This window comes from Loxodonta africana, chromosome 7, assembly GCF_030014295.1.
Source record: "Loxodonta africana isolate mLoxAfr1 chromosome 7, mLoxAfr1.hap2, whole genome shotgun sequence".
Taxonomy (NCBI): domain Eukaryota; kingdom Metazoa; phylum Chordata; class Mammalia; order Proboscidea; family Elephantidae; genus Loxodonta; species Loxodonta africana.
The window spans coordinates 77,165,552-77,187,798 of record NC_087348.1 but is presented as its reverse complement, the minus strand read 5'-3'; the positions used below and the strand labels follow the sequence as shown (position 1 = coordinate 77,187,798).

The following is a 22,247-nucleotide window of genomic DNA, read 5'->3' as shown; positions in this document are numbered from 1 at the left end:
TGGCCACAACACAAATGCTTGCCCTCCAAACTGCCTTCCTAGCATTACCTCACCTGGGAAAGTGAATTATAAGGTCATCTGCTGGTTTCTGGAGAGCCAGACTCCCAGATAGAGGGTACTATGTGGACTGTAGGTATCATGGACTGAATTATATCCCCCCAAAAATGAGTGTATCTATTTGGCTGGGCCATAATTCCCAGTATTGTGTGGTTGTCCTCTATTTTGTGTTTGTAATTTTATGTTAAAGAAGATTAGGGTGGAATTGTAACACCCTTACCAGGTCAGATCCCTGATCCAATGTAAAGGGATTTTCACTGGGGTGTGACATGCACCACCTTTTATCTCTCAAGAGATGAAAGGGAAGCAAGCAGAGAGTTGAGGACCTCATACCACCAAGAAAGCAGTGTGGGGAGTAGAGCATGTCCTTTGGACCTGGGGTTCCTGTGCCAAAGAAGCCCCTAGTCCAGGGGGAGATTGACAACAAAGAACCTTCCTCCAGAACTGACAGAGAGGGAAGGCCTTCCCCTGGAGCTGATACCCTGAATTAGGACTTCTAGCCTTCCAGACTGTGAGAGAATAAATTTCTCTTCGTTAAAGTCATCCACTTGTGGTATTTCTGTTATAGCAGCAATAGATGACTAAGATAGTAGGGGTGTCATCTGAAGCTGTGATGGGGCTTCCTGGCTGGTGCTCATATCCTCAGAGATGGGGTACTGGTTACCAGTGTGCCACACAGGTCAAGACTGACCAGTACTTCTGTGGGCACTGTTTTTCATCTTTCACCAAGAGTGACTCAGGATGGTTTGAGGACCAGCTAAGAAGGGCTTTGGATGCCAGATTCATGAGTTTGGACTGCTGTGAGAGTGGCTGGAGTTTGGCCTGAGAGAGACCCTACAGGCCTTAAACACAGGCTGGGGCAGTAGTAGTGAAAGGGAAACTGAGACAAAAAGAAATGTGGGGAGGGCCTGGGAAGGGAGCTGAGATGGGTGGGTGAAGGGGACAGGCTGCCATAGCTTGACGTTGTGGAATTGGTATTAGCAATTAATTGCCACCTGAACTTAATTTTAGAAATGATGGGAATTTCAGCAAAATGATGTTTTTCTTCCCACAAAGGGATACCATGGCCCCACTTTGAAACGAGACCATTAATCTATGAGTCTTTGAAGTTTAAACTGACAAAAGTTAAGCTCCTTGGCTTTGGTGGCTAATGGGTCATAAAGAGAGGCCCAATTCTACTGGCAAACCTCACATTCTAGTTGCCTTGGATGAGAGATGAAAGATGTTTGGCCCTTGGTAGATAAATAACTTAGTCTTCACATTTTTTTTTTTCCCCATCATGGCATCTACCAAAGGGTTTTGCAGATAATAGGAAGCTGATAGTATTTGTTTAATAGATAAATGAATCTGAAAATAATATTGATTTTATGGGTCATGCATTTTCATATTTTAATTGTTTTCTGCTGTTCTGTTCTGGGTGTCTTTTTTCAAGTAAAATGCTATTTGTAATAGAGTTGAAGAGAGCTGAAGCAGTAGGCATAGTCTCCATGAATATGTGAAGAGGAACAGGTAGAAGAATGTCTCTTGGCCACAAGTGTTTTGAGCCCTGTTTAGTTTGAATGTGAAACCAGCTTCACTGCCTCTCACAACCTTTCACCTACTTTAAGCAAATCTGCAGGGCAAGATACTGTAGTGGGGAGAACAAGCAAGGACTTAGGTGGCAGACAGACTTGATTCTGGACTCCATGTGAGAACTTTCAGCCGCTTTGTGACCCAGGCAGTTTCTTAATATCTTTGTGTCTTAGTTTCCTCATTTGTAAAATGGAGCTGATAATTATATTTCTCATAGGATTCCTGTGAAGATTAAATGAGAAAAAGAGGACAAAGTCTTTTCACAGGGGCTGCTGCTTCTCACAAGAGAAAGGTGCCTGTCTTCAGCTGGGTTCTCTAGAGAAGCAAAACCAGTAAAGCTTATATATAGGTATATATAAGATTATCTATCTAATCTAATCTAATCTAATCTAATCTATCTGTCTGTCTACCTATCTATCATCTATCATCTGTCTGTCTATCTATCATCTATCTATCTATCTTTCTGTCTGTCTACTCTGTCGAAAGGAAATGGCTCATGTGGTTGTAGAAGCTGGAATATCCCAAGTCCGTGGATCAGGATAGAGACTTCTGATTCATGTAGCCGCAGGGGCTGGTGAACCCAAAATTGGTAGGTTGGAGAGCAGAGATTTGCTCACAGGTTGTGAAGATCAGCAGATCCCAAGATTGGCAGGCAAGATTGCAGGTAAGCTGCTAGTTTAAGTCCCAAGAACTGGAGGTCAAATGAACAAGAGCCAGCTGCAGGATCCAGAGCAGGCAAAATCCAGAATGACTATTTATATTTGGATGCAGGCCACACACCCAAGGAAACTGCCTTTCAACTGATTGGCTACTCACAACAGAGTCCATCGTGGGGGTGGTCATATATCCGATCTCAACAGGGAAGCTATCACAACATGATATGACCGTCAAAACACTGAGAATCATGGCCCAGCCAAGTTGACCCACAATCTTAACCATCACATAGACTCTCTGAGAATTTCCAGAGCAGACCATTTTTATAGACAGGTAGAAAGTGCTTGGGCTCCAAATAGTTTGCCATCATTTTGATGTTGTGAATGGCGATGTTCCTGGGGACAGTCAGCCTAGATCTTAGAGTATGTGAGTTGTTTATATACCTAGCCCTGGCCCTTCACATCCCATCCTTGAAGGGTCCACTCATTTATATTTACTTCTCAGACCCTCTATTTCTGAGCCTCTCAGGAGGAAGGAAAATAACCTTCCATTCCAGGGTCTTTTAAGTGGCTGCAGTAGGCCCTCCCAATGTAAAAACAGATGTATGTGACTTACAGTGTTAAGGGACAGGACAAATGGATGTGGGGGACTTGACGAGGTCCCACTTCCCAGACACTGGCTAGCTCCCCATCCCACTCTTTGCAAAGGCACAGATTCCTCCCTTGATGCTCAGCCCCTCATCCCCACTCTGAATCCCTCTCCTGCAATGGAGAACCTGCATTCTTTGTCTCCTGAAATCTCCCCAAACCATTCATCAGTGGGCCTGCATTAAGGCCGATGGACTTGGCCATTGAGATTATTGTGGCTTCTTTACCATAAGCAGAGGCTTCACGGAGCAATTAGCCTTTGAATTTAGGGAAAAGAACCAGATGGAGGGTGGGATATCAAGAGGCAGAAATAGAAGGTGAGAAGAGTCAGAGGAAGGTGAAGCAAGTACGTAAAAATATTAAGCAAAAGCATGGGAGGAAACTTGACATCAGTTTTTCAGTGTTTCTTAAGCCCAGAAGGTCAGATGTGCTGTCTGGGCGTGAGCCATCAGAACCTCAGACTCACACCCGTTTCCTGGCCAGACTCTGCGCTCCTCCTTGTGGGCTGGGCTCATGGTGTCTCATGCTCATGTCTTTGGAGTGGTGTTTCTCTCAAGAAGCTTGTCATTTCAAGTATGAGGGAGGATGTCGCTCCTGCTTCTGAGTCTGTGGGACAGCTAGGCTGAGAGGAGTCTGGCCTGGTGGCGCCTGAAGGTGAGGTCTCAGTGCTTGGTGCTATTCCTTGCGTTCTTTAGAGGAGAGCGTTCAGCTCTTTGAGAGTCCCCTGTTGTTATTACATGTTGGTGAAAGAGCTGTTTGGGATCATGGAGCCTCGTTTTAGGGGCTGTGGTTTGGTGAGAAGGGCTTGAGCTTTTTGGGTAAGTGTTTAAGTGGAAGCATCTGGGTTTGGATGTGTCAGAGGCAGCTGGTGGAGGAGCAGTGACATGTGACAGGAGTTGGGGCTGGGTTTTAAATGGAAGGGCCAGAAAGCAAAAGGAACCCTTTCAGCGTGATCAGCAGAGCTGGGCTCCAGCACAAATGTTCTTAGGGATCCTTTGGAACTCACCCAGCAGGGAGTGGCTGAGAATGCCCAGTGCATTCAGCTTACTAACCTGGTACAGCGGGAAAAAGATGCCAAGCAAGAAATATTGCGTTAGTTCTCTGCCACCCAGCACTGCCAGCCTGCACCTAGGTTTAGGGCCCTTTTTGGCAACTCTGATGGCATCTCAGCCCCCACCCACTTCAGTGGGGCCAAGTGATTAATCAGAACGACCTGATCTGGGAAGCTTAGATGAAAAGCCTTATATGTGAAAAACATTTTTGAAGCTGTAAAAGTTGAAAAAAACGTTATTATGAGTTACTGATAACATCATTAGATGGGCTGTGTTAAGCATACTTGCTAATCGGTGACATTCTTTTATTTTCCTCTGTTCAGATTTTCTTAGGCTACTTAAGCTTCTATTCAGTGACTAAGGAAATTAAAGCTCTACTATTTCAGTTTTATTAAACTTGAATATTCACTGAAAGGCATTCAGCAATTCCGATAGCAGCTTTCTCAGAATCCCAGCCCTGCTGCTCTGCTGTGACACCCCTTTGTCTGCCACCTTGGAAAGTTAACATCTGTACTCTGTTCTCTGTCCTTATGTGGGCTCTGCTAATTGCTCTGAGATAGGGCTTTGAACCAGTTCCTTCTGGTTTGACCCCCTGCTGAGAATTTGCTTTTTCTACCACAGATACACTGAATCAGAATCTATAGTTTATCAAGATTTGCAGGTGATTCTCATAGATCTCCGTGATTCTTATGTATACATAAGAACCACCTGTTCTTATATATTCATAGGAATCACCTGGGGATCTTTTAAAAATGTAGAATCTGATTCAGTGTATCCTGGGGCAGAAATGCAAATTCTCAGCAGGGGATTGAGCTGAAATGAGCTGGTTTGAAGCCCTGCTCTGAGGCTCTTTTTACCCTCAGCATCAAGGTTGCTGTCATACAGGACCTCAGTCAGGCCTCAGGTCCCCAGGGTACAGCCTGTGCTCCCTGGCACAAGGTGAGGGTGACTTGACCCACTGCCCTTGAGTGTCTGAGATGGCAATATCTCGACTCAGAAGTCTAACCTCTGCTTCAAAGCTTGGGTTTGTATTCCATCAGTGGTTCTCAAATCTTGGTCAGAATCAGAATCAACTGGGGAACTAGGTCAAAATACAGTGGCCCAGGCCCTCTTATACCTGAATGAGGCTGGGCCTCTGTGTGCTCTCCTAGCTCCCTAGCTGATTCTGATACGGACCAAAGTTTAAGAACCACTGTGTTGGATGTATCTTCAGTGCAGGGTGAGTAGAGAGGGCTGCCTACAGGCAGGACAATGAGATAGGAGGCTGTTGTAGTCCTCTAGAATGAGGTAATGGGCACAGGTGAGGATGTGGGAGCAGATGAGATCACTGACCAGGGAGATCTGGAGAGAAGGCAGTCTCTGAGCTAACTCAGCCAGCATTTAGCACACCTGAGTGTGTCCTTTATCCTGAAACTCTTCTTTTGGCTTCTGGGAGGGCTTCAGACCAGTTCATTCCAGTTCAACCCCCTGCTGAGAATTTGCATTTCCACTCCAGGTGTACTAAATCAGAATCTACATTTTAATAAGATTCCCAGGTGATTCTTATGTATATACAAGACAATGATATATTGGTACTGGGGAGCTATAAGAATCACCTGGAGATCTTATCGCAAAATGTAGATTCTGATTCAGTATATCTGGGGCAGAAAAGCAAATTCTCAACTGGAATTATCTGGTTTGAATCCCTAGCTTCTGGGACACTGCTCCCTCGGTTTTCCTGGCTGCTCCTCTTTACCTGTCGGTTCCTCTCCCTGACAGCTGCATATTGGAATGACCTAGAGAGTTCTGGGGTGTCTACTTTCTGATGTAGATTCTTGATCTACATCACTTCTCCGGTCACCTCATGAGTTCTTTAAATACCATCTTTATGTGGATGGCTCCCAAATCAACCTCAAGCCCAGACCTCTTCCCTGAGCATCAGACTCATATTTCTAAATGCCTACTCAGCATATCTTCCTAGATGTCCTTAAAAAATCCTGTTGCCTTCGAGTCAAATCTGACTCACAGTGACCCTATAGGACAGTAGAACTGCCCCATGGAGTTTCCAAGGAGTGCATACTGGTTTCAAACTGCTTACCTCTTGGTTAGCAGCCTGAACTTTGAACCACTGCACCACCAGGGCTCCATCCTAGGCATTTTAAACTTAACGTTTCCAAACCCAAACTCTTGATTTCACCTTCCATATACCCCAGGTTATTGCTCCTGCAATGCTCTCCATTCTCCCAGTTGCTCAAGGCAAAAACCTTGTAGTTATGCTTAACTCCTTTCTCTCTCTTATGCCCATGTCCAATTTATCAGTAAATCTTACTGGCATTACCCTCAACATCTATTAGGAATTAGAACATCTACCACTATCATTCTGGTCTGAGTCATCTTCATCTCTTGCTTGGGTTTCCTGCATTCACTGCTGCCCCCCTGAAGTTTATTCATTTTAAAAAGTAAGTCAGATCATGTCACTCCTGTATTGAGAACCCTTCAGTGGCTTCCTGTTTCAAGGAAAAGTGGAAGAATGGGAGGAAGAAGGGTGTGCATCCTTGGGCACGTTACCTAACCTCTTTGCTGGTCTGTAAAAGGGGAGCATAATCCCTAACCATGTGTGGGGATTAAGTGAGATCATGTTGGATAAGCCCTTGCCAAGTAGCTAACGGATCCCCAAACCCACTGCCTTTGAGTTGATTCCAACTCATAGCGGCCCTATAGGACAGAGTAGATCTGCTCCATAGGGTTTCCAAGGATGAAACCTTTATGGAAGCAGACTGCCACATCTTTCTCCCATGGAGCGGCTGGTGAGTTTGAACTGCCAACCTTTTGGTTAGCAGCTGAGTGCTTAACTACCACACTACCAGGGCTCCTTAGGTAACAGATACATGCCTAATATATGGTAGCTGAAAGGGAAGAATGGAGGCACATTGACTGAATGTCAACCATGTGCCAGGTACTGTGCCAGGCTTACTACAGGTATTATCTCTTATTCTTTTAATTTTTATCATTACTGTATGTATACACAATTTAGAGTCAAATAATTGTATATGGTTTAAGAAAAATAGCCATCTGCCCACCTACCCACCCCTATTGCCCTTCCTCAGATGCAGCCACTTTCAAATCTTTTCATATTTTTATTCATATCTCTAAAAAGATGCTTGTTATACTACTTTGATTTTTTTCCCCTTAGTATTATCATTATCTAGTGACTTAAGCACAAATACCCCTACGTGTCTGTCAGTTTGTCTATGCCAAGAAATATGGAAGACAGCGCCCTGGCCAACTGACTGGAGGAGATCCATATTTATGCCTATTCCCAAGAAAGGTGATCCAACCGAATGTGGAAATTATAGAACAATATCATTAATATCACACACAAGCAAAATTTTGCTGAAGATCATTCAGAAATGGCTGCAGCAGTATATTGACAGGGAACTGCCAGAAATTCAGGTCGGCTTCAGAAGAGGACGTGGAACCAGGGATATCATTGCTGATGTCAGACAGATCCTGGCTGAAAGCAGAGAATACCAGAACGATGTTTTCCTGTGTTTTATTGACTATGCAAAGGCATTTGACTGTGTGGATCGTAACAAACCATGGATAACATTGTGAAGAATAAGAATTCCAGAGCACTTAATTGTGCTCATGAGGAACCTTTACATAGATCAAGAGGCAGTTGTTTGGACAGAACAAGGGGCTACTGCATGGTTTAAAGTCAGGAAAGGTGTGTGTCAGGGTTATATTTTTTCACCATACCCATTTAATCTGTATGCTGAACAAATAATCGAAGAAGCTGGACTATATGAAGAAGAACGGGGCATCAGGATTGGAGGAAGACTCATTAACAACCTGTGTTATGTAGATGACACAACCTTGCTTGCTGAAAGTGAAGAGGACTTGAAGCACTTACTAATGAAGATCAAAGACCACAGTCTTCAGTATGAATTACACCTCAACATAAAGAAAACAAAAATCCTCACAACTGGACCAATGAGCAACGTCATGATAAATGGAGAAAAGATTGAAATTGTCAAGGATTTCATTGTACTTGGATCGACAATCAACAGCTATGGAAGCAGCAGTCAAGAAATCAAAAGACACATTGCATTGGGCAAATCTGCTGCAAAGGACCTCTTCAAAGTGTTGAAGAGCAAAGATGTCACCCTGAAGACTAAGGTGCGCCTGACCCAAGCCATGGTATTTTCAACTGCATCATATGCATATGAAAGCTGGACAATGAATAAGGAAGACTGAAGAAGAGCTGACGCCTTTGAATTGTGATGTTGGCAAAGAATACTGAATAGACCATGGACTGCTAAAAAAAGAAACAAATCTGTCTTGGAAGAAGTGCGGCCAGAATGCTCCTTAGGGGCAAGGATGGCGAGACTGCGTCTTACATACTTTGGACATGTCAGGAGGCATCAGTCCCTGGAGAAGGGCATCATGTTTGGCAGAATACAGGGTCAGCAGAAAAGAGGAAGACCCTCAGCAAGGTGGATTGACACAGTGGCTGCAACAATGAGCTCAAGCATAACAGTGATTGTAAGGATGGTGCAGGACCAGGCAGTGTTTCGTTCTGTTGTGCATAGGGTCGCTATGAGTCGGAACCTACTCGACGACACCTAACAACAACAACAACAGTGACTTAAGAGGCCCCCCTGTAAAAGACAAAGATTTAGCTTCCTGTCCAACCCTCCCCCCACTACTCACAAGTATTTTCCCATACCCACATTCTGCCAAGGCTGTTTTAGTTAGATCAGGATGTGGTGTTTCATTGTAAGGACTATGACTACTTTTTCTTTACTTTACAGTTTTTTGATTTCCCTGGAATTATTTTGTCATTTACTTGGTTTTCTATTTTCTTAACATTCATTTAAACACATTCTTCACCAATTACGTAAGTCTGTTAAGATGTTTAGACACATCAGGTGTTCTGTTAGTTTCACATTACTAGAAGAGACATCTCCCAGAATTTTTGGACATAGTCCAATGCAGCCTGCCCGCCCTTTGGTGCTTGTTGCGCAGCTGTCACCCTGGGATCTCGCTATGTCTCCTGTCACATTTTCCATGTCCCTCTGCATTTATGTCTTTCAAAACAAAATCCTCTATTGTTTGATAAAGAGCCCTGGTGGCACAGTGGTTAAGTGCCTGTGGCTCACCGAAAGGTCAGTGGTTCAAACCCACTAGTCACTCTTTGGGAGAAAGATGTGATAGTCTGCTTCTGTAAAGATTTACAGCCTAGGAAGCCCAATGTTGGTTGGCTAGGTAGCTGTTGTTAGGTGCTGTCGAATCAATTTCAACTCATAGTGACGCTACGTATAACAGAACGAAACACTGCCCAGTCCTGTGCCATCCTTACAACTATTGCTATGTTTGAGCCCATCGTTGTAGCCACTGTGTCAGTCTGTCCCGTTGAGGGTCGTCCTCTTTTTTGTTGACCCCCTATTTTACCAAGCATGGTGTTCCTCTCCAGGGACTGGTCCCTCCTGATAACATGTCCAAAGTACATGAGACAAAGTCTTGCCTTCTTTGCTTCTAATAAGCATTCTGGCTGTACTTCTTCCAAGACAGATTTGTTTGTTCTTCTGGCAGTCCATGATATATTCAATATTCTTGGCCAACACCGGAATTCAAAGGCATTAATTCTTCTTCAGTCTTCCTTATTTATTGTCCAGCTTTCACATATATGTGAGGTGATTGAAAATACCATGGCTCGGGTCAGGTGCACATTAGTCCTTAAAGGGACGTTTTTGCTTTTTTAACACTTTAAAGAGATCTTTTGCAGCAGATTTGCCAGTGCAATATGTCTTTTGATTTCTTGACTGCTGCTTCTGTGGCTGTTGATTGTGGATCCAAGTAAAATGAAATCTTTGACAACTTCAATATTTTCTCCATTTATCATGATGTTGCTTATTGGTCCAGTTGTGAGGGCTTTTGTTTTCTTTATGTTGAGGTATAATCCATACTGAAGGCTGTGGTCTTTGATCTTCATCAGTAAGTGCTTTAAATCCTTTTCACTTTCAGTAAGCAAGGTTGTGTCATCTGCATATCGCAGGTTGTTAATGAGTCTTGCTTCAATCATGATGCCTCATTCTTCTTCATATAGTCCAGTTTCTCAGATTATTTGCTCAGCATACAGATTGAATAGGTGTGGTGAGAGGATACAACTCTCACGCACACTTTTTCTGACTTTAAGCCATGCAGTATCCCTGTGTTCTGTTCTAACCAGGGCCTCTTGGTCTAAGTACAGGTTCCTCGTGAGCACAATTAAGTCTTCTGGAATTCTCATTCTTCGCAATGTTATCTGTAATTTATTATGATCCACAAAGTCAAATGCCTTTCCATAGTCACTAAAATACAGGTAAACATCTTTCTGGTATTCTTTGCTTTGAGCCCTGATTCATCTAACGTGAGCAATGATATCCCTCGTTCCATATCCTCTTCTGAATTTGGCTTGAATTTCTGGCTGTTCCCTGTTGATATAGTGCTGCAGCTGCTTTTGAATGATCTTCAGCAAAATTTTACTTGGATGTGATATTAATATTGTTCAATAATTCCCACATTCTGTTGGGTCACCTTTCTTTGGAATGGGTACAGATGTGGATCTGTTCCAGTTGGTTGGCTAGGTAGCTGTCTTCCAAATCTTTGCATAGACAAGAGAGTGCTTCCATTGCTGCATCCATTTGTTGAAACATCTCACTTGGTATTACATCAGTTCCTGGAGCCTTGTTTTTCGCCAGTGCTTCAGAGCACCTTGTACCTCTTCCTTCAGTACCATGGATTCTTGATTGTATGCTACCTCCTGAAATGGTTGAACATTGACTAATTCTTTCTGGTACAGAGACTCTTTAACTGCCCAATAGGGCAGTCCTATTCTGTCCTGTAGGGTCTCTATGAGTCGGAATCTATTCAGCAGCAATGGGTTTGGTTTTCTTGGTATTGTTGTTTTAGTGGATAGCTAAATTAGATATTTGGGTTCATCTGCTATCTTTATCTGATGTCTAACTTGTTTAGCTTTCCCTATAACTATGAAATTGTATTTATGCTGATTTTATAAGATGATACACTTGAGGTTCATAGAAGTTAAATGACTTATCTAAGGACTCACAGCCATTACGCAGCTTGTTGTTAGTTGCCATCAAGTCGATTCTGACTCATGGTGACCTCGTGTGCAGAGGAGAACTGCTCTGTAGGATTTTCAAGGCTGTGACCTTTCGAAAGCAGATCACTAGGCCTGTCTTCTGAGGCAACTCTGGGTGAGTTTGAACTGCCATCCTTTTGGCTAGTAGTCAAGTAGGTAACCATTTGTGCCACCCAGGCCTGCCCTCGTGGTGCGGTGGTTAAGCATTTGGCTGCTAACCAAAAGATCAGTAGTTCAGATCCACCAGCCACTCCTAGGAAACCCTATGGGGCAATTCTACTCTGTCCTTTAGGGTCACTATGAGTCCAAATTGACTTGACAGCAGTGTGTTTGTTTTTTTGGTTTGAGGTCTGCCCATTATGTGGCAGACCCCAGGTTTTAACTAAAGATATGTCTGGCTACAAAACCTACGTTCTTTCTTCTTTGTCCTTTAAAAGGAAAGATGTTAGTGGTTGATATGGGATGTGATTAAGAATTTAGGCACTGCCATCAAATTTTCTTCATGTCTCTCTTCCTCCATTTTCATTTTTTGGTGCCGTAAATGGCTTCTTCCCCTACTGTCCCAAAAAAGATAAGTGCCTTATATCCTTTTAAGAGGCTGTCTTCTAAGCTTAGGATTAGCAGGAGCCATTTATTAAAATAACCATTTAAAAGTAGCTGTAGAAACCCTGGTGGCGTAGTGGTTAAGTGCTATGGTTGCTAACCAAAGGTTGACAGTTTGAATCTGCTAGGTGCTCCTTGGAAACTCTGTAGGGCAGTTCTACTCTGTACTATAGGGTCGCTATGAGTTGGAATCGACTTCATGGCAATGGGTTTGGTTTTTTGGTTTGGTGGTTTATGTGAGGCCTGTAAACTGCGGGGAAAAGATTTCGGTTTGTTTTGATACGGGGAGGTTTCTTTACCACCTGTTGGCCATTTGGAGAAGGGAGAGGCACAGGATGAATCCAAGATCTGTCCTTGCGTGGTGATGGTGGTGGTAGTGATGGTTTGGGGGCTACTGGATGAGGGAGTACAGGCTCCTCTCCCTGGCTGTGGATTCTCTGCAGGGATGCTGGCTCCTGTCTGGATGTAGCTGCTGAGCAATTAGGCCCTAGCTCTGGCTTAGCTGTTTCCAAGGAATAGGAGACCCTGGAGGAGCAGGGCTTCTGGGAACTCCTGGATCTGTTTCTCCTCCCTGCCTCTATCCAGGACTGTGTGAGCCTGCCCCAAACAAAAATTGAAACCCTAACCACTTTTACTGAGAGAAAAGCAGTCTTTAAAATGGAATATTTTTGTTGTGTGTTGCTGAGTCAACTCTTAACTCATAGCGACCCCATGTTGATAGGGTTTCCTAGGCTGTAATCTTTATGGGATCAGATTGTTTTTTCCCTTGGAGCCGCTGGTAGGTTCAAACCACTTGATCTTTTGGTTAGTAGCTGAGCGCTTAACCATTGCGCCACCAGGGCTCCTTATAAAATGGAATAAAACCCTGTTGCTGTCCAGTTGATTCTGACTCCTAGAAGGCTGTAATTCAGTATGGATGGGATGAGTTAAGATTTGCTTGCGCGACCACCACTGGTTGCCGTGGAGTTGATTCCAACTCATGGGACCCCACGTGTGTCAGAGTAAAACTGCGCTCCATGGGGTTTTCATAGCAGATTTTTCTTTTTGGAAATGGATTGTCAGGCTTTTCTTCTGAAGTGCCTCTGAGTGAACTTAAATGTCCAACCTTTCAGTTATTGGCAAATATACTAATCATTTGCACCACCCTGCATACCTTCCTCGCCCAAGACTTACCTTAATCAGTGGTTCTTGCCTACTTCCGATTTTGCTTTACTGAACTTGAGAGTGCAAGCATACATCACTTTTATTCTGCTTCACTTTGTTGCATTTCATAGATATTGTGTTTTTCTTTTTTTAAAAAATTGAAGGTTTGTGGCAACCCTGTATTGAGCAAGTCTGTTGGTACCATTTTTCTAACATCATGTGCTCACCTCATATCTCTGTGTCAGGTTTTGGTAATTCCTGTGATATTTCAAACTTTTCATTATTATTATATCTGTTATGTTGATCTGTGATCAGTGATCTTTGATGTTACTACTGTAATTGTTTTGGGGTGCCATGAACTGTGCCCATATAAGACAGCAAACTTAATAAATGTTGTATGTGCCCTGACTTGCTCCACTGAGTGGCCATTCCCTGTCTCCCTTCCTCTCCTCCAGCCTCCCTGTTCCCTGAGACACAACAATATTGAAATTAGGCCAATTAATAATCCTACAATGGCCTCTAAGTGTTCAAGTGAAAGGAAGAGTTGCTTTAAATCAAAAGCTAGAAATGATTAAGCTTAGTGAGGAAGGTGCAGTGAAAGCTGAGATGGGAGAAAGCTAGGCCTCTTGCACCAAACAGTTAGCCAAGCTGTGAATGCAAAGGACAAGTTCTTGAAGGAAATTAAAAGTGCCACTCCAGTAAACACATGAATAATATGAAAGCAAAACAGTTTTATTGCCGATATGGAGAAAATTTTAGTGGTCTGGACAGAAGATCAAGCCAGCCACAACATTCCCTGGAACCAAAGCCTAATCTAGAGCAAAGGCCCTAAACTCTCTTCAGTTCTGTGAAGGCTGAGAGAAGTGAGGAAGGTGCAGAAGAAAAGTTTGAAGCTGGCAGAGGTTGGTTCATGAGGTTTAAGAAAAGAAGCTGTTGCCATAACATAAAGGTGCCAGGTGAAGCAGCAAGTGCTGCTGTAGAAGATGTAGCGAGTTGTCCAGAAAGTCTAGCTGAGGTAACTGGTGAAGAGGGGTGCACTAGACAACAGGTTTTCAGTGTGGACGAAGTATCCTTGTATTGGAAGAGGATGCCATCTAGGACTTTAATAAAAGAGGAGAAGTCACTGCCTGTCTTCAGAGCTTCAGAGAACAGGCTGACTCTCTTCTTAGGGGTGGTGCAGCTGGTGACTGGAAGTTGAAGCCAATGCTCATTTACCATTTAAAAAATTCTAGGGCCCTTAAGAAGTATGCTAAGTCTACTCTGCCTGTGCTCTGTAAATGGAACAACAAATTCTAGATGACAACACATCGATTTACAACATGGTTTACTGGATATTTTAAACCCACTATTGAGACCTACTGCTCAGAAAAAAAAAGATTTGTCTCAAAATGATATTGCTCATTGACAATCTGCCTGGTCACCCCAAGGGCTCTGATGAAGATGTACAAGGAAATTAATGTACAAGGAGACTGCTAACTTAGCATCCATTCTGCAGTCTATGGATCAAGGAGTAATTTCGACTTTCAAGTCTTATTGTTTAAGAAATATATTTTGAAAGGACTAATGGATCACAACTACCACGGCCTCCACCAGACTGACTCCAGTACAACTAGATGGTGCCTAGCTACCACCACTGACTGCTCTGACAGGAATCGCAATAGAGAGTCCCGGACAGAGCTGGAGAAAAATGTACAGCAAAATTCTAACTCACAAAAAAGACCAGACTTACTGGCCTGACAGAGACTGGAGAAACCCCAAGTGTATGGCCCCTGGACGACAGCCTTTTAGCTCAGTCATGAAGTCACTTCTGAGGTTCATCCTTCATGCAAAGATTAAACAGGCCCATAAAAAAAAAAAGAGACCAAATGGGCACACCAGCCTAGGGGCAAGGACTAGAAGGCAGGAGGGGACAAGAAAGGTGGTAATAGGGAACCCAGGTTCGAGAAGGGAGAGTGCTGACATGTCATGGGTTTGTTAACCAACATCATAAAACAGTATGTGTACTGACTGTTTAATGAGATGCTGGTTTGTTCTGTAAACCTTCCTCTAATGTACAGTTAAAAAAAAAAAAGAAAGAAATACATTTTGTAAGGCTATGGCTGCCATAAATAGTGATTCCTCTGATGGGTCTGGGCAAAATAAACTGAAAACTTTGTGGAAAGGATTCACCGTTCTAGATGCCATTAAGAACAGTCATGGAAGGAGGTCAAAATATCAACATTAACAAGAGTTTCGAAAAAGTTAATTCCATCCCTCATGGTTGACTTACAGGGGTTCAAGACTTAAGTGGAGAAAGTAACTGCAGATGTGGTGGAAACAGCAAGTGGCAAGAGAACTAGAATTAGAAGTGGAGCCTGAAAATATGACTGAATTGCTGCAATCCCATGATAAAATTTTATCGAATGAGGAGTTGCTTCTTAATGGATGAGCAAAGAAAGTAATTTCTTGAGATGGAATCTACTCCTGGTAAAAATGCTGTGAACGTTGTTCAAATGACAACAAAGAATTTAGAATATTATGTAAACTTAGTTGATAAAGCAGTGACAGGGTTTGAAAGGACTGACTCCAATTTCAAAAGAAGTTCTACTAAGGGTAAAATGCTATCAAACTGCATTGCGTGCTACAGAGAAATCTTTTGTGAAAGGAAGAGTCAATCAATGCAACAAATTTCATCCTTGTCTTATTTTAAGAAATTGCCATAGCCACACCAACCTTCAGCAGCCACCACCCTGATCAGTCAGCAGCCATCAACACTCAGGCAAGACCCTCCACCAGCAAAAAGATTATGACTAGCTGAAGGCTCAGATGATACTTAACAATTTTCAGCAATGAAGTATTTTTTAATTAAGATACTGACATTGTTTTTTTTTTTAGACATAATGCTATTGCACACTTAATAGGCTACAGTATGCTGTAAACATAGCTTTTATATGCACTGGGAATCCAAAAAAATTCATGTGACTTGCTTTATTGTGGTGGTCTGGAACAAAACTCGCAGTATCTGCAAGGTATGCCTGTACTTAGTATGATCCCTAAGTCAATGCTTGCCTCAGAGTGCACGGGATGCAGGGTGGCACATTGTGGACTCTATATAGAACATGTACAGGCCCTGCACCCTATTTGACCTCGAGGTATATACTGGACTTTGTGACACAGTTCATATAGCTAAGACATCCGTTATCAGACATCGTCATTCTAAAACATGGCTTTTCCTGCCTCATTGACTGAGCTACTTAGCTCATTTTCCCCCTGGCTGGTAGCAAAGAGGAGATGGTAAAGCCCTGTATGGGCAAGAGCCCCAGCCTGGGACACTGTCTCACAGGCATATTGAGAGGCATATGGGTGAAGGGAAAGACCATGACGAATGCACCACACCTTTTCTTCTTATACAATACACCCTGCCTTATCTTTGTGTCTAGAATGAGTCAATTTCTTGGTATTAGAAGCCTGCCTGCTCATCAGGGTCAAATGACAATTGCTCTTGACCAGTATAGCAACTCTCACTGTATTGAGGGTGTTAAATGCAGTGTCCTTCTCTGTGCCTGCTCCTCTCCCTCCTTCCAGGGCTGGTTGTATGTCCCTCCTTAGAGTTCCAATGGCACACTGTATATTCCACTGTTGTCCATGCTATGGCTGACCTTTGAGTGGCTGCTATAGCTCCCCTCTCATTGGTAGGCAAAAGGTTTGAGCTGCACTTCCTACCATCTGCTTGGAGGTTACCCTGGTTTTCAGTTGTCCCTTTGGACTTTGACCTGGATTCTGGTTCTTTTCCCAGCCCCTTTGGATTATTGCCTCTTCTACATGCTGTGTCTGGCTTCTTAACCTCCCTTCTCTCCAAAGACCTCCTGGCACATTGCTTCTGAAGCTTCATGCTCTTAAGCTCCACATCCCTGATGTGATGAACCCTGGCTCCTGGGGGCGGGGGGGAACACTGTGTTCCTATGGGGAGGGACAGACACTGAAGACATCAACATACTGTATGCTGTCAGATGACATATTTGCCTCTGAGTCCCCAGGTTCCTTGAGTACAGGGATCATCCCATTGTATATTAGTGGTGAGGAACCCTAACCCAGACAGTGGTAAGACAATAAAATAGCCTCTTAACTGACAGAATGAGAATGGTTAGTGACCTTGAGGCTTCCCTGTTCCAACTAGATTGTCTATGTTTACAGATGGGGACAGAAGTTCTCACACCTGTGGTGCGTTCAACCTTTCTGAGGGCATTCCATACCCCATATCACTGATATCTCATGACCACTCCATGACAGAGGCTAGCAGGGACCCTCTCTTACCCAGATGTCCTGCCGTTACCTCAGACCCAGCAGGTGGAGAACTGAGCGCATCAGCTCTTCCCGCTCTTCCTAAAGCAGGTTCCCCGATCCTGAGCCCTCCTAATCTTACTGGCCCAGGCTCCTGGGTTGTAAATATGATGCACCTTTGACTCATCTTTCACTTCAAGCCAGCTCCCACGGGTCCACCCAGTTTGCTTCTTGCCAAGTACAAACTCATCACTGGGCAGAGAGCCCATGAATCCTCTTTTATGGCCCTTCTCTTGAAGGGGGTTGTAGTCTGGGCCTTCTGAGCTACCCTCTAATAACTGCCCTTCTGCCTTTCACTCTGTAAGCAAGTCCTCAAATGGGGCCAGTCAAAGCTTATCAAAAGGCCCAGTCTGCTGAATTAGAAAATAGATATTTCTTGTATATACATCTGAGGCCTCTTTGTTATGCACTGATAGCCAGACCTCTGAATTAGTGGGTGTCATTACCAAGCTCCTCTCATTAATCGCATCGTCATGCTTATGTGAATTCTGTGGACAGTTTTAACTCATCTTGAGCAGCTGCATGTGCCTGTATAATCTTGTCAACAATTTTGACCTTTGCCAACTACATCCTGCCCTTACATGTCTCCCTGCCTTTCACGCACTGTCCCCTTCTCAGAAAACTCCTACTCATCCTTCAAGACCCAGCTCTTCTGGGAAACTGCATATCTGCCCCTATCATATCACACTGTGTCTTTATTATTTGTTTACATGTTTGTTTTCTCCAGTAGACACTGTGGTCCTTAGAGGCAGGAACTGGGTCTGATTTATCAATATTCTGCCAGTGCTCAGCACAGGGACCAACACAGCAGGAATTCAGGGAATGTTGGCTGCATGGATCCATTTGTTTATCCATAAGAAGGTACTCATAAACTTCTATGTCCCAGACATTCTGCTAGCCACTGGGGACATAGGGGTGAGCAAGACAGACAGGGTCCCCCTGCCTTCATGGAGAAGGTAATCAGCAAGGAAGCAAATATATGGGCAAGATACTTTGGAATGCAAAGAGGCTGCTAAATTTAGATGGGGTTGGCTACGAAGGCCTCTCTGAGAAGATGGCTTTGGAGCTGAGACCTGAAGGATGAAAATAAATCAGCTATGCAGAGAGCTGGGCAAGTGCACTCAAGCACAGGGAACTGCAGGTGCAAAGTGTGGAGGGTGAAAAAGTCCTGGAGTGTTTGGAAATGGACAGGAGACCAGTGCCACCAAAGCATAAGGAGCAATGGGGAGAGCAACATGAGGTTGGCCTGGCAGACCCTACAGTGCCTCTTTTGTAGGTCACAGTAAGGAGTTTGGATTTTTTTTTTTCCTAAGAACAATGGGAAGTCTTTGGAGGGAAGTATTTCAAAATACTAATAGCCTGTATGGCTGAACAGGTATGAATCAGCTGTACTCCTAGGACTATCTCTTCACTTAAAAAAACAAAACTAGCTAACACATACAGAATACTTCCTGTGTGCAGGGCAATGCACTAAACACTCTCTATGAAATACTAATTACCCATTTAATCTTGACATCAACGCTGTGAGTTAGGTGCTCTTATTATCCCCATTTTACAGATGAGGAAACTGAGGCTCAGAGATCACTCAGTAAATGATAGAGCTGGGTTTGAACTCAGGCTCTCAGAACACAGCCTGTGAGTTTAGTGGCTACAGTCTGGTACAGTTCAGTGTGGCTCTCTGTGGTCCTGAAATCCTTTTCTGCACCATCCTCAAGGCCACTCCTCACTTGCCTCGCTTCACTCCAAAGGTCCAACTTCACAGAGAGAATAAGCAGGGCACCTCAGACTCTTCCATTTTGTCACCTGCAGGGTGCTCTGGTGCAGGAGCTGTGCCTGGGTTGTCCCCAGCACTTAGCCTACTAGTCACATGTGTAGGTTTTGCAAAATGAGTAAACAAATGACTACTCCTGCCTCCAGCTAACAGGTGGGAGCTGTGTCTCTTAGGATTACAAATGTTCTTTCCTCCTTGGAAAACACAATGTGGAAGAGGAATTAAATTCCTTGAAAGTCCCTTCCTGACACTTAGGGAGGTGGGGTGGGAAGTTAGAAAATGAGAGGAGGTTGCAGGAAGGCAGCTTAATTTAGAGGCCTTTCTAAGTGGCAGAGTTGTCCAGCGATGCAGCCACTTGCCCTGGGGTGAGGGCAAACAAGTCCCCATCCCTATAGTTAGAGCCCCCCAAGGAGCCCTGGTGGTGCAGTGGTAAAGTGCTTAGTTGCTAACTGAAAGGTTGGTGGTTCAAACCCATCAGCCACTCCATGAGAGAAAGATGTGGCAGTCCGCTTCCATAAAGATTTCCGCCTTAGAAACCCTACGGGGGCAGTTCTTTTCTGTCCTATAGGGTCGCTATTGACTCCATGGCAATGGGTTTATAGATAGGGCCCTTAGAGGAGAGATTCAGCTTTAAGGCAGTGGCTGGACTGTGTATCCTTTGAGATGTTCTTCAGCCCTGAGAAGATGGGATTCTGCAGCTGAAATGGTGTTAGGTAGAGTGGCACTGAGACTGTAGGATGTGGTGCTCCTGGTTTCTTGGACCGTCTTCTCTCTAAGAAAAGAGGTGAAAGTAGCAATGGAGGCCTCTCCACTTGGATCACCACCTCCCAAGAAAAGTGTTACAGGTGTAACCTTAAGGCATCCAGATGCCTGCTGTGGCCATCTTGGTCCATGCTGCTGCAGTGCAAGACCTGAGCCAAGTCCTTATCACGGGTGCTGCTGTCGTGCACCCTCCCCAGGTGGCAGTTGGAGCTTCTGGAGCCTGGGACTAAAATCATGGTGAGGTGTGGCAATTGCTGTCTTGCTGCTACCGGTAACTCCGGAGAGTCCTGGAGGCTTTTCAGTTACGTAAGAGAATGGGATCATGTGTTAATGATTTTTAGAAAAGGAACATTCATGCTAGGAGGGAGAAGACAGAGATGGCAGAAACCACACATTGGCTACCTGGATTCTTATGAAAGCAGATTATGTGATGATGGAATGCAAGGGTTTTGCAGTCTTGTCTGCATTATGTGGAACTGTCTGTAATTTTTTCCCTTTTTCTGTATTTGCACTTTCAGTAAGCAGAGGAGGAGACAACTTAGGCAACAGGAGTCATGGCATCTGATGCGAGTCATGCGTTGGAGGCTGCCCTGGAGCAAATGGATGGGATTATTGCAGGTGAGGTCAGGACTGTGGAATCCCAACAACCTACGTGTTGTCCTCCACGTTGGAAAAACTGTTTTCTCTTTATGGTTAGATGTTTCTTATTGCTATTCATGCCATCTCTTTTTTAAGTGTACAAACTTGTAGAACTCTGATATCTGATGGGATAGTTTAGGTCTGTGGTGAGACCATTTGGATGTGCCATATGTTAGCATCCATATAACTGTGTCACTGTTTGGATCCTGGCCACAAGCAGTTTGGATGCAAAGAGATATACTCTGAAAATTTACAGTAGAGCTGAACATGGCTTATTATAGCCATGCTGAAACTCAAAATCTGCCACTTAATGCAGGTGTCAACTCAATTCACCAGTTGGCCCTTGCTGAATTTGGGAGTCAGGAGGCCTTTTGTCTTGATTCACCTAATGATTAGCATGCACTTTATACTATATATTTTTTTTATCCATCTCAACTGTTTGTTTTACTGTTTGCATTAGCTAGTTAGGGACATGCTCTATGAAAGCCAGCCTAACTGTGGTGAATTGGAATGGACAGCCATAGTGGGCTGTCCTGACTGATGAGACTCCCTGATGGGGCATCTGGAAGCCCTGTTGATTATAACAGACCTATTACTGAAAATCTTTCTAAAAGGCCCCAGGTCTTCTCTCTGGCCTTAGCTTGTACAGTTTAGTGACCTTATTTTCTGATTGGGTATGCTGCTCCCAGACTTTGCTTCTCATTGTGTGGGGCTATGACAAAGAAAGGGAAAGGAGGAAGGTATTGGGCTGTGTGTGGCTAGACCCCAGGAAGTACATGGGATACTTGACATGGCCCCTTTTCAGGTATTTGCTTTTCTTTCCATCTTAAAGAGAACACAGGGGTGGATTAACCAGTAAGCAAGCATGGCCTTACAGTAAGCAGGCACTCAAGAACTTACTTGTATTTACTTACTAACCTGTAGTGCATACCTTGTGTATTGGGTAACCGGTCCCTGAGAGAACATTTGCCCTCTGAGGGTTCTCGGTCTTTGAGCCTGGATGGGGAAAGTTGTGTGTCTCTCAGCTTTTTTTGTTACCGGTGGCACTGTAACATGTTCTATCTGTTATGTGTCAGATTCTTAATTTCTCAGAGAGGCCAAGAGTAAAGTTCTGCTTTCCTCCACAGATTATAATGCCCTGTCCTAGATTAGGATCCCTGAAACCTTACTGAGGGGGAGAAAGTGGATTTCCAAGGCATTCTTGGCAGATCTTTCCTTTGGAGATTGGTAGGGAGGAACACCTGGGGCCACACTGGCTGGTTGAAATTCAAGTTCTACAACAAGTTACTTATTGTGCCTCAGACAGTCTGGTCATATTTAAAATGGGAATAATAGTAGTATCTACCTTAGAGAGTTGTTAAAGGAGCCCTGGTATCACAGTGGTTAAGTGCTCAGCTGCTGACCAAGAGGTCAGTGGTTCAAACCCACCAGCCACTCCGCGGGAGAAAGATGTGGCAGTCTGCTCCTGTAAAGATTGCAGTCTGCTCCTGTAAAGTTTACAGTCTTGGAAACCCTATGGAGCAGTTCTACTCTGTCCTGTAGGGTCACTATGAGTCAGAATTGACTCAATGCAATGGGGTTTAGAGGATTCTTATGTTAACACATGTAAGGTGCTTAGAACAGTGCCTAGCATATAGATAACATATATAACATATATAGTACTTACCAGCACTACATAGGTGGAGCAAATGGTTTGCTCTTGGCTACTAGCCTAAAGGTTGATAGTTTAGACACACCCAGCAGAGCTATAGAAGAAAGGCCTAGCAATCTACTTCTGTAAAGATTATAGCCAAGAAAACCCTGTGGGGGAGTTCTACTCTGTAACACATGGGATCACCATGAGTAAGAAGCAATTCAACCGCAGCTAACAACAATAGTGGTATTATATTACATTAGTTTTTGGA

General features: G+C 43.9%; 1 protein-coding gene across 10 annotated transcripts in view; it reads left to right on the top strand.

Annotated features, from left to right (window-relative positions):
- Positions 1-22,247, top strand: part of PPFIBP2 (PPFIA binding protein 2) — a 171,653-nt gene that overhangs the window by 18,693 nt on the left and 130,713 nt on the right. For all 10 annotated transcript variants that reach the window (XM_064288487.1, XM_064288488.1, XM_064288492.1 and 7 more), the window contains one exon: positions 20,223-20,322. In XM_064288487.1, coding sequence (XP_064144557.1) covers positions 20,259-20,322 — 64 coding nt within the window. In that variant the 5' untranslated portion in view covers positions 20,223-20,258. The remainder of the gene's footprint in view (positions 1-20,222; positions 20,323-22,247) is intronic.